Below are 13,063 nucleotides of genomic sequence, written 5' to 3' on the forward strand. Positions count from 1 at the left end.
CTTCACCAGTCGTTCACCGCCAAACAATGCACATCACCGCGTCCTCCATCCTGTCCCAGTCTTAAATTCATATTGAAACTTATAAACTTGAGAAAAATAAAGGCAACTGCTGTCTCTGGTTGAACGACCTCTCCCCCTCCCCTCTTAAATCACTGCCATTTCCCTTTTGATTAAACCCTGTCATGACTGTGTAAAAAATAAAGTACCTTGGAATGACCTGACTTTCCAAAGGGAAATGTTAAAGCGTTATTTGAGTTTTCTTGCAATGATGGTCAAAAATACCGGGAAAACGAGGCTCTTAGGGAGCAGGGTACGTGGCTTGTGACAGGAAGTGGTTCCTGGGAGAAGTTGGGTTAATGCTCAGATTGGGCTGACAATGAATTCTTCTTTCCCCTCTGCCGCCATGATCAGCCGCTGTATCTAACTGTATCACTTGTGTCCTTTTTCCCTCCGAGGAGGCCAGCGTTGTCTCACTTACAACCTTCATCTCTCCCTCACACTCAGTTGCTGATGAGTAGACCCCCCATCCAGCGCAACTTGCAGGCAAACCAGCGCCGCAGAGGGCAGAAGTACTCAAAGTGGAACTGCTGAAACTCGGGTGTTTTGCGGATGTCCCTCAGGAAGGCTATTTCCAGATCCGACTCAGTCAGTATGATGAGGAGCAGCAGCAAGACAAACAGCAGTCCTATGGTGACCAGGAACAGGCGTAACACACTCAGGATGAACTTGTTCAGCTCCTCCACATCACTAGGAGGAGAGGACTGGCCTTTGCCCATCCGTAATGCCTTTCTGCCAGGGCCGAACTCTGCCGCCTGCCTTTCCGGTGCTGTCCCTGCCTCCAACTCCTTCTCCTCCTCTATACTGCGGGGAGCTCCATTGAGGTGGCGCGCCACTGCCATCTCCATGCCGTGTTCGGCCACGGGTGTGGGCAGCACGCTGTCTGAGGGGCTGTAGGCTTCGTCAGAGATGATCGCTGATGTGCCTGCCTCGCTGCCGTCCACCATCTGGCCGCGAGAGCGCGGCATGAAGGAGTCTCCATGGGAGACGGAGCGCACAGGCGTGGAGTGGGCACTGTCTCGAAGGGACTCCAGACCTGTGAACAAAGAAAGACCTACTTTATCTGGTTTACGATCTAGTACTACTTACTAATCTGCTTCACCTTTACTGTTTTGCTGTGTTTTTAATTGTGGCTCTACAATTATGGAAATCAGGGAAATCCGGACAATCTTGGGCCTAAGGTCAAACTCCAGAGGAGACATTTCTTTTTACCACAGCTTGTCATTTTAGATAAAAACAAATCTACACAGGTCAGATAATATGCTTATTTTGAGGGATACTAACAAAAGCCGCGATGAAATAAGGCCCAAGAGGCTGCATCATCTTGGCCCGACAGGTGAAAATGTTACATGCATGTTGTAAGAAAATATTGAAACACTACAACACACATACATGCACGCAGTTGACAAATTTGGCATCCCAGACAAATACTACGCAGCAGCAAGATCCAAGAGTCAGCCACCGTCTTAAGTGCTACGTTTATTTCATTTCGTTTTTGTCCCTTTGACTGCTATTAAAGCTAATATTGTCTTATGTCAGAGTTGAACATGATGCTCTGGTTAAGTTTGTGCCAAAATGTGTTAGCCTCAAGTGGCCAGAAGGCAAACGAAGTTTTTGAAACACTGTCACGTTTTCAATAACTAGCCTGTCATAATATTTACTCTAGACTTCCATCTTGACATCCAGATCCCATCTAAAGAAATGCTTCCCAGTGGCTTTTGGTGTCGTCTTGCAACCCCCCCAGCCTCTCCAAAGTAAATGTGCAACATAAGACGTGTTCCCCATAAGAACCCACCAATTACTAAGCACTCATATCTTACTAATGGCTTTCAAAGCTGTTCTCTGGAAGCTGGACCGTCGCACAGTAAAGCCAAGGCAAATTTGACAACCATTGCAATGAATTTTACATGTCAACTAAGGGTAGGATTCCCCCCCCCCAATTTTTCCCTATTTAAAAGAGTTTTGGATTTTTTTTGACTTTGCATGACACTGTGGAGAAAAGGTGTTAAGTCTTTCACAGAACAACTTCATTGTCGTGAAGATCTAAATTACCCTTCTGGTGACTCGTGTCTTTGTTTCAAAGAGTCGAGTCAGCGATGACGTGGTGTTTTGGAAAACCAGGTGTAACGTATTTCCAGTTGTGGCTACGTGTCCCGTCTGTGTGCTGTATACAATTTTGTCAGATTTTGCGAGGAATCCAACTCGGAGTCAAGCATTCAAAACCATTGTAGAGCAATATCTATAATCTTCTCGCTGATGGTCTCATTTGATTATGTTGGCCATGGAGAGGCATCAAAACTAAGTTGAGACTGTTAATAATCAATATAATAATCAATACAAACTCCCCACAGAGTAGCAGCTTTTATTTTTATTTTATTACTTTACTGATCCGCGCGGGGAAATTCTTCCTCTGCATTTAACCCATCCTAGCTGTGTAGCTAGGAGCAGCGGGCAGCTGCCGTGCAGCGCCCGGGGACCAACTCCAGTTCGTCTTGCCATGCAGACCGGCACAGACAGGAGTATTAACCCTAACATACATGTCTTTTTGATGGTGGGGGAAACCGGAGCACCCAGAGAAAACCCATGCAGACACAGGGAGAACATGCAAACTCCACACAGAAAGGACCTGGGATGACCTCCCAAGGTTGGACAACCCCGGGGTTCGAACCTAGGACCTTCTTGCTGTGAGGCGACAGCTCTAACCACTGCGCCACCGTGCCGCCCTGAGAAATAGCATGAGAAAGTCACGTGAAAGAGAAATCCATGGCTAAGTTATCTGGTGTTAGCCATACAAACGTCAACGCTAAGCCACTAATGCTTAATGAGCGTCGTCGCTCAGACCACCCTGTTCAGCCTAAAGACTTCCAGATCAGCTCCGTTCAAATTTACTGACCACTGCAGCTGATACTGCCTACCTGAAAGCACAGAAAAAAAATCCTGGTTCATTACCTGCAGAGCTGGCTGGTCGGCTGTGGCCATACTTAGCACTGTGGACTTGGGATGGGACGCCAAGCCTGGAAGTGGCCCTGGAGCTTTCCCCCGACCCTGACCCCAAGCCAGATGAAGCCCCGGGGAGAGAAGGGAAGAGAGGCAAGACCCCCAAAGCCTTGCCCAGAAGCCTTGGCCCCAGGGATAGCACGCGCACCTTCACATCGCGGTAGCAGTGGTTGATCATACGCAGTTGAACGTTCACCTTGGTTTTGATACATATCAGACACTTAACCATGCTATTGGCGTGAGGAGGGCAACCACAACGATGTGCGTCGGGTCTGACTTCACCGCCTTCTGCTTCCCCTGTGTCTCGTCTTAAACCCGCTCGCTCATTTTCCCTACCGAACTCCTATCTTCTATCCGCCCCCGGTCTGCTACGCTGTCCCAGATTGTGGCTTGCTGCACAGCACCCGCTAAGCTACAGGCTGGCTGACAGAGCGATGAAAGGAGAGACGGAGTAACAGAGAGGGAAGAATAAGGTCCTGGAATGTTGTCCACTTGTGCTGAAAGCCCCCCCCAATGCAGGTCATGACATACATGCTACGGCCCAGACAACGGGGTCTATTTTCAGCCTGGGATAGTATTACCAGTGGAAAGACCAGCACAGGCAGAGCAACTCACAGTGGGTTTGTGTCAGTATTGCAACAGTGGGGTGCAATACCAAAACCTGGCAATCAATGACCGGGGAGCCAGTTTAAGAAACCCTCTTTCTCTATGGGACGAATGAATACTGTATATAAGGCATTCTTCATTCATTTTTATCTCTTTCTACACTATGTCAATTCACTAAAGATGAACCTGGCCGGTCATTTAAAAATGAACTCTCACTCCCAAAGATAGCATTGAAAGAGGAGACAGCTCTAATTAAAATTAGATTATGTATTGAGCTGTAGGGAAAGATAATGCCTTTTAGAGACTGACAAGGTGAATTTCTCCAGTCATAATGAGACTCGAGGACGCCGTTCAGGCCCGTGTGCAATGCCGCCATGCATGTGTGTGTGAGTGAGCGCATGTGAGGGAGACACGGAGAGAAAGAAACAGAAGTGACGTGATAAAAGAGAGCGAGAGAGATGGATTATGAATCGAGACGGTCTGACTGGTGTACACAGGTGTGGTGGCACCACTTGCCTGGGGAGGTATTTAGGTTACTTCTACGTAGAAGACGAGTTAATCCATGTCTGCGTGTGTCCTTGTAGATGTGCTTTTGCGGCCATTTGCACATCTATGAATGAGGATGATGGAAAGACCCAGAAGAAGAGCAACGTCGGGCTCTTATTAATCACTTGGCCATTCAACTATGTTCTAGAAAAGACTGAGGATTGCACACATGAGTACAGGAGTTGTTCGCTTGCTATTTAGAGCAGTAACCTCCTGGTCACATACTCACTGGGCCACCACCCACCACTCCTCATGTTTGTATGCTTGTATGAACGTGTGTGTTTGTCCATGTGTGTATATAATGTAGCGAATTGGGGGGGGGGGGCGACCGCAGGAACCATCACAGCTGGGACGTGAACCTGTATCTCCCGCACCGTGGGCGACATCGCTAACCGCTCGACTAAAGGGTCCGACCCATTAGCCAAGGGCTAACGTGTCTACTTATCCTTGCATGTTACACTACCACCCCCCCTCCTTCGGGAAGCATGTCCAAATGCAGTGAATTGGGGGGGGGGGCAGTCCGGGAACCACCACAGCCGGGACATGAACCCGAATCTCCTGCACCACGGGCAACAACGTTAACCAGTCCGACCCGTTGGCCAAGGGCTAACGTGTCTACTTATCCATGCACGTTCCAATATGTGTGTGTGTGTGTGTGTGTGTGAGTGTAGTTGCATGTGTTAGATTTACCCTCCATGATGGAGATGTGCACTGCTCTCCGGCGGGTCCTGGGCACGCTGGTTAAACGAGGGCCGTGGGTGATGGATGGACAGCTCCGACTGGGCACCAGGCCAGCCCTGCTCACACATAACACACGCATCAATACACATCCATACGCACGTGTGTACTAACACAGATATGTGTTCATATGACCATGCACAAACGCAAAATCACAAGCACACACACAAATATAAATATGCAAAAATGAAATCACAGCAAATACATACACTCACGTACAGGCATGTATAAATGATTAACAACAGTATCAACTGAAACCGTAACAAAAAAAAAAACAAAAAAAAATGCAGTTGACTGCAAACATGATTTTACAAAAAGCCTAACCTGTGAATCTCAGGGGGGTCTCGTTTAATTTTGGCACTTTGTTCCATTACTTCTTTTGCAACTCGCCCACTTAATGAAATAAAACAAAACAAAACAACAAAAAACAAAACAAAAAAAGCAAACATAACAAAATCAACAGTGAGGAAAGGTAAAACATGCGCGATCATTTTTATTCTCTAACTACGGAGAATGCACGAGGAATTTTGTAAAAAAGGATCTCAAGTCATAGTGTGGGCAAGATGATAGCAGATCAAGCAAATAAAATTATACACAGCATCAAAAAGGTTATCGATACATAATACTGTTACACAGGTTTCACGGTCACAGCGGTAATGTCTGCTCAGGACCCAAATGCACTCTTTCGGGTGTGTCAGAGGCACAATCCGCAACTGATGCGCACAGCGGCCGGCCGCCCCGCTGCTGCCCTTCACTTTATCATGAGAAAGCTGGCCAGCACTGCAGCGCTTCATCCCTACTGAAGCTCTCCGTTGTCCCTCCCCCCCCCTTTTTCTCCCAAATTGTACCCGTCCAATTACCCCACTCTTCTGAGCCATCCAGGTCGCTACTCCACCCCCCTCTGCCGATCCGAGGAGGGCTGCAGACTACCACGTGCCTCCTCCAACACATGTGGAGTCGCCAGCCGCTTCTTTTCACCTGACAGTGAGGAGTTTCGCCAAGGGGACGTAGCGGGTGGAAGGATCACGCTATTCCCCCCTAGTTCCCCCGAACAGGTGCCCCGACCAACCAGAGGAGGCGCCAGTGCAGTGACCAGGACACATACCCACATCCGGCTTCCCACCCACAGACACGGCCAGTTGTGTCTGTAGGGATGCCCGACCAAGCCGGAGGTAACACGGGGATTCGAACCGGCGATCCCCGTGTTGGTAGGCAACGGAATAGACCGCCACGCTACCCAGACACCCTCCATTTCCCATTTTTCAATCAAATACAAAATACTGACCTAATGATGAGGAGTGTCATGTTTCTTGTTGTCAGTAGAGCACTAGTGTTGTTGCAGTACTCCCCACAGCCGTGGTGGCACATGCCATTTCGGATTGTACCTTTAACTTTTATCAGTGCTCTTCTGATGGGTCTCCATGACCCGTCAGAACCCAAAACCCAGTGACAAAAAAAAAACAACACTTTTTTGGAGGGGGATGGGGAGGGGGCAGTCCTTATGCATGCTTACATGGCCAAGGAATGTTCATGTATGTATTTGGTGAGTAGCTCCCAACAGACATACTGTACCTATATCTGAAGCGGCTACCCTTGAAGAAGAGATTACTACTAGACACAGTGCGAACCTGACTTGACTTCTCCAACCTATGGTTGAACAGAGAGATATCATGTAAAAGAGAATAACAGGGCCCTTAATTTCTCACTGTGTTGCATATGCATAAAATACTGAAATGTAGACCACTGCTTGAAGTTGGACGACTCACTTGTAGAAGGCCTGATTCTCAACCCCACACTTCCACAAATGCTTACAGGCTTCGGGTGTAGGTGCAAAGTATGTCAATATGATCTTCTTATCCTGTAACGGGACCATGGTATAGCACTTATATGTTACATTTAGGGTGCAGAATATCAACAACACCTTCATATTGAGTGGCACCTTCTTTTGTAAAATTCATTTATCTTAGTTTTAAAAAGACTTTTTCCCCCCCTCTTTTTCACCCCTTCATCAACATATTCCCAGTACAAGTGATGCCAGTTTAACAGATGAGTCTATAATGGCTCATACAGCCATCCATCCATCCATTATCTTAACCGCTTCCCCTGCTCTCAGGGTCGCGGGGATGCTGGAGCCTATTCCAGCAGTCACTGGGCGGCAGGCAGGGAGACACCCTGGACTCATCACAGGGCCCACACACACACACACACATTCATTCCAAGGGACAATTTAGTACGGCCAATTCACCTGACCTACATGTCTTTGGACTGTGGGAGGAAACTGGAGCCCCCGGAGGAAACCCACACAGACACAGAGAGGACATGCAAACTCCACACAGAGGACGACCTGGGACAACCCACCAAGGTTGGACTACCCTGGGGCTCGAACCCAGGACTTTCTTTCTGTGAGGTGACCGCACTAACCACTGTGCTACCGTGCTGCCATGGCTCATAGAGTAGCTTTCATATTCGTAATTAACCAAGCTCGTCTGAATATTCTGTTCAACAGCAAAAGCAACTTGTGGGATTGATGATTTCTCTTTACTTTTGGATGTCCAATCCGAATGAAGTAAGCATGAGCTACTTTGGCACCTTCATATATATATATATATATATATATATATATATATATATATATATATAGTATATGTATATACACACACACACACACACACACACACACACACACACACACACACACACGCATATATATAAAAAAATTTTGCAGTTGTTTGCACCAGCAAATGTTCCCCTTAAGGAATCAGAATGTCAGTAGGTTTGTGGACTCAGTACTATGTACTAAAGAGCTTTTGTCTTTCAAAAAGAAAGGGCTAAAACACATCTGATCCGCACATTTCTCACGTGGTTCTCTATCAAGGGTGGATGGATTACACCATCTCTCCAGCAGCAGTTTCCACATGCATAAAACAAGCCGACATTCTTTTTTTTTTTTTACTCCAGAGCTCCCAAGGCTAGAAAATGGAGAGTTTCAATAATGTATACCCACCTCCTTCTGATTTGCATATATATGGAATGTCTTCGCTTCAAACTTTAGCTTCGTCACCTCATCCCTGAGATAGCAATTTGAGGAGGGAGAGAAGGAGAGAAAGAGACAGTCAGAGAGAGAGAGAGAAAGAGAGGAAGAAAGAGAGAGGGAGGCAGAGAGAGAGAGAGAGAAGAGAGCGAGGGGAGGATGGGAGAGAGAGGAACAGAGAGAGAAAGAGAGAGGAACAGAGGGGGAGAGAGAAGAGAGAGAGAGGAAGAGTGGGAGAGGATGGGAGAGAGGAGAAGAGAGAGGAACAGAGAGGGAAAGAGAAGAAGAGGGAGAGGATGGGAGAGAGAGGAGAAGAGAGAGGAACAGAGAAGGAGAGAGAGAAGAAGAGGGAGAGAGAAGACAGTGAGAGGAAGAGAGGGAGGACAGGAGAGAGAGAGAGGAGAAGAGAGAGAGGAAGAGGGAGAGGAAGAGAGGACACAGGGACATATTTGGGGAAGAGTGTTAAAATATTCATAGGAAGTGGAAGCAAATCATTAAACTAGTTTAACTTTCATGTTGAGAGATTTGGACAAATTGGTTTCACGTTAAAAAAACGACAGGAACAAGTTGCCACAAAACAAAAACATATTTTCAGAATACGTAGCGACATCTCCCATATGACTAGCCAGCACGGAGAAAGATGAGCAGAAGGCTGTCCCGTTAACAAACTGAGGGTGCCGTCTGTGTATTACAACATTACAGCCTGCTCGGCCCCTCTGAACTCAGCCACTCAGCCCGTGTGGCGAGCAGTCGCTTCCTTTCCATTCATTATACATCACCGCTTACTTCCAGCTCCTTTATTTAGCTACTGACTTTAATTTGATAACTACCATCACCAATACCAACCACCAAAAGGGCGCTGCTATTCTCAAAGTTCATAGCCGTCAATGGTAGTTGACATAATGACAATATAACACATTTTCAAATAAGCTGATTTGAATTTGGTTTAAATTTATTTATTTTACCCCGTGTTAGCCCAGCTCATTGTGCACTGCTGGACATTTACATAAACACACAGTATGAGGCTTTAACATAATCAGTTGATCATTTGCGTTCCTTAATATGGGGAGAACATGGTATATTTTGCATCATACATACTTTATGGCACTAATCTCATATATTGAAGTAAGATTCGGCAAATATAGCTGTTGCCCTTCACACGGTTCCCACTGGAAAACTTAATCGTTAGCATTGTGACTCACTTCTGAAAAGGAGGTAAGACACACACATATAAAAGAACACATGGACACACACCCACGTGCATGCACACAAGCCTGCCTAAAGACTTGCATCCTTTCTACATTCTCACTGAATATACACAGTTTGTGTGTGTATGTGTGTCTGTTTGTCAGCATGTAGGTATGTCTGTGTATGTGTGTGTGTGTGTGTGTGTGTGTACAGATGCCACGTGAGTGGAATTGGTGTGAGTTCCTTTAAAGGGCAGTCCAAATCAACCAGTCACTGTTAGATGGGTATTCATCTGACTGTGATTCTTGACAGACTTCTATTTGGAATATCTCAGTGTTTGCCTCTGGTTTAATCTGTTTATCCACACTCACCACTTGAGGAAATGAATCCTCCTGTTTCCTTGGAGCACAGTGAACCCAAATGGAGTAAAGGCCAAAAAGGCTGGGTTGCCAGACACATCCTGACACAAAAAAACACCAACAAAAAAACAGACTTAAAGACACACACTAAAAACACAAGATTTTTCAAAGATGTCCAATTAATACATGATGGGGGGGGGGGGACCATCCTAGGAATGTAGCATCCTTAAAACAGAATCCCATTTGGAATGTCAGATAGCATTAGTTGGCATCAGATAGTGCCAAAAAACATATAATAAAGGTCAGACTGAAAAACTCAGCATCTGAATTTGTCTAGACTTTTCTAAAGAAGACATTGAACAGTCTTCACCCTCTTTGCACAACTATTGGCCAAGGTGTGAAAATGGGCAGGCTATTCGGTGGTGTACAAATTCTGTTTGCATTTCACACAACTGCTCCTGCCAGCATGGACTGCTGACTGCTCACCATGAAGAACTTTGAAGAAACACCCGAGTGTTAACCTGTATCCATATTCATTTGACTTTTCACCTCATGATTACAATTACATCCGACATCGTTCAGTTGAGGAGGGAGATTGTGAAGCTGTGGGGTGCAGCCTGGACATACTAATGATGTAAATTCTCACCTCAGCTTCATTAGTTTGGGAAAGGTATAAAATGCCTGGATGTCCAACGAGTTCATACAAAGCACAGTGTGTGATGTCTTTTTGACCAAGGGTATGACAGCTTGACTGAAGCTAAATCAGAAGTCCTAATCTTCTCAATGAACAGTTAGCTCTGACATAATCATCTCAGATTTTACTAAGATACTATGGAGGTACTACAGCGGAATGGTGAGGATGTGAGGAGTAGAGGTGACGAAGGTGGATGAGTTTAAATGCTTGGGGTCAACTGTTGAAAGTAACGGGGAGTGCAGAAGAGAGGTGAAGAAGAGAGTGCAGCCAGGGTGGAGAAGAGTGTCAGGAGTGATTTGTGACAGAAGGGTACCAGCAAGAGTTAAAGGGCAGGTTTACAAGATGGTTGTGAGACCAGCTATGTTGTATGGTTTGGAGACAGTGGCACTGATGAAAAGACAGGAGGTGGAGCTGGAGGTGGTGGAGCTGAAGATGCTGAGATTTTCATTGGGAGTGATGAAGAAGGACAGGATTAGGAACGAGTATATTAGAGGGACAGCTCAGGTTGGACGGTTTAGAGACAAAGCAAGAGAGGCAAGATCGAGATGGTTTGGACATGTGTGGAGGAGAGATGCTGGGTATATTGGGAGAAGGATGCTGAATATGGAGCTGCCAGGGAAGAGGAAAAGAAGAAGGCCAAAGAGGAGGTTTATGGATGTGGTGAGAGAGGACATGCAGGTGGCTGGTGTGACAGAGGAAGATGCAGAGGACAGGGAGAAATGGAAATTGATTATCTGCTGTGGCGACCCCTAATGGGAGCAGCTGAAAGTAGTAGACTATGGAGGTACTACTGATGTCATAGCTGTTCTTATACAGTAGTTACTCTTGCATTCCTGTACAGCAATGAGACCCTTCAAAGTTTACTTGGATTGTAGGTTTATGCTGGATTAAAAAACAATACATACAAACATCTGTGTCTGGGTACATTTTGTCCTACATTTACTGTATAATGTATAGAGGAAAACAGGACTAATAATACAACATGGAGGATTTGTTTTTTAAGTTTTTCCTACCTTGCATGGATGGGGGTCTACTCCATATGTCTCCAACATCTGAGCCTTTTGAAGGAAGTTTAGCTCTGACGTCTCAGGACTCTGACCTCTGGGAGAAAGAAAACAAAATGAGAGTTCAGTAAGGTGCATACAGCTTGTGAAAGGGAGTAGGAAAACCAGAAGGTTAATGGTACAGGTGGCTTTAAAGCAGAGGTTTGCAGTGGAAGGTGACTAGAAAGACTGAGGAGATAGCAGGAAAGAACAGGTTAATGGTAGTGAACAAGCTACAAACACACAATGTAATGATCACATGGCATCTGGTTTAACCAGCAGGTCTACAAGAATGCAAGGAGGTGCTATTTGTTTATCTCCAAAAGTAGTTCATCTGTCAACCTTTTTTTGGTAATGAGATGTGAAAAAGCAACAGCAATGTTTCAGAGCAAACTGATTAACGATAAAAAAACAAACAAACTTGGGTGTCGTGGTTTGGTTTGGTAGTAGAAAATGAACTTCATCCTAAGATAAGATGTATTTTATTAACTCCCATGAGGAAATTCACCCTCTGTGTTTAACCCATCCCAACACACACACCGGAAGCAGTGGGCAACTGGGTAGCTAGGAGCAGTGGGCAGCTGCCGTGGGGCACCATCTCCAGTTCTTCTTGCCATGCCTTGGTCAGGGGCACGGACAGCAGTATTAATTCTGACATTAACCTAACATGCATGTCTTTTTGATGGTGGGAGGCAACAGAGCACCCAGAGGAAACCCACACAGACATGGGGTGAAGATGCAAACTCCACACAGAAAGGACAGCCTGGGGTTCTTGCGCTGTGGACCGATGGCAAATAATGGTTAACGGAAAAACATAAAAAGTTCCACAACCCTTTTTTGTCCTGACTAGAAAGTTTAAGATTTTAGAAAGCATGTAGATATCTTTTGAACTGAACTATAGAATAGCATCACTGTTTTTTTTAAAAATTACTATATTAATGCAGTGAGTTTTTGAGGTTCTGACTCAATCTTTACCAAACCACTTTTCCACGTGGTTCAAACCGTATCTGACAGGGAGGACGTACCAAGTATCTTGATCAGGTGTCCACCTCTTCCCATGTCACAATATGTGTGCCTCAAGTCTCAGTGTTTGGCCCACTCCTCTTTACACTCTATACTACCACACTCAGCTCAGACATCTCTACTCACAGCTTTTCCTACCATTCGTGTACTGATGACACCCAACTCTACCTCTCCTTTCCCCCTGAAGACACTACTGTGTCAGAAAGGATTGCTGACTGCCTCTCTGCTGGGATGAGAGAACAGCAACTCCAGCTCAGTTCATACAAAAGAGGTTATTCCTGCTAACTCCACTGTCCTCAGGGACATATCTATTAGTCTTGGTACATCAACAATCAAGTCCTCCAGACTAGTTCCGCCTTGGTGTGACGATTGACAATGCGCTATCATTCTCAGATCACATTATGGCTGTCTCTGGCTCTTGTCACTTTGCTTTACATATCATTCACAAACCAGACCACAGCGTTCACTACATGCTGCCCAGCTCTTAGACCAGGATGTAGTTCTTTCCATGGCTACAGCACTGCAATGCACTTCTGGCTGGTTTTCCTGACTGTGAAATATAACCACTCCAAAGAATACATGATGATGCTGCACGCTTGGTCTTCAGCCTCCCAAAATGTGCACATGTCACTCCTTCTCTTTGTATCCTTACACTGGCTTCCAGTTGCTGCTTGCATGAAGTTCAAAACCTTGTTGCTGGCATTCCGGACCAACAATGATCTCTTCACTCTTCCTCTAGTTGCCTACTGCCAGCCCCACCTACTAGACTGACAAGCTCTGG

General features: G+C 45.8%; 1 protein-coding gene across 1 annotated transcript in view; it reads right to left on the minus strand.

Moving 5' to 3' along the window:
* Positions 1-500: 500 nt before the first annotated feature.
* The window catches only part of frmd5b (FERM domain containing 5b), a 140,378-nt gene continuing 127,815 nt past the window's right edge, over positions 501-13,063 (minus strand). Inside the window, exons 7-14 of the mRNA XM_056278876.1 lie at positions 11,230-11,317; positions 9,535-9,623; positions 7,949-8,012; positions 6,711-6,802; positions 6,517-6,591; positions 5,269-5,337; positions 4,897-5,003; positions 501-1,093 (exon numbers count right to left, since the gene is read on the minus strand). Coding sequence (XP_056134851.1) covers positions 501-1,093; positions 4,897-5,003; positions 5,269-5,337; positions 6,517-6,591; positions 6,711-6,802; positions 7,949-8,012; positions 9,535-9,623; positions 11,230-11,317 — 1,177 coding nt within the window. The remainder of the gene's footprint in view (positions 1,094-4,896; positions 5,004-5,268; positions 5,338-6,516; positions 6,592-6,710; positions 6,803-7,948; positions 8,013-9,534; positions 9,624-11,229; positions 11,318-13,063) is intronic.

This window comes from Lampris incognitus, chromosome 4, assembly GCF_029633865.1.
Source record: "Lampris incognitus isolate fLamInc1 chromosome 4, fLamInc1.hap2, whole genome shotgun sequence".
Lineage (NCBI taxonomy): Eukaryota > Metazoa > Chordata > Actinopteri > Lampriformes > Lampridae > Lampris > Lampris incognitus.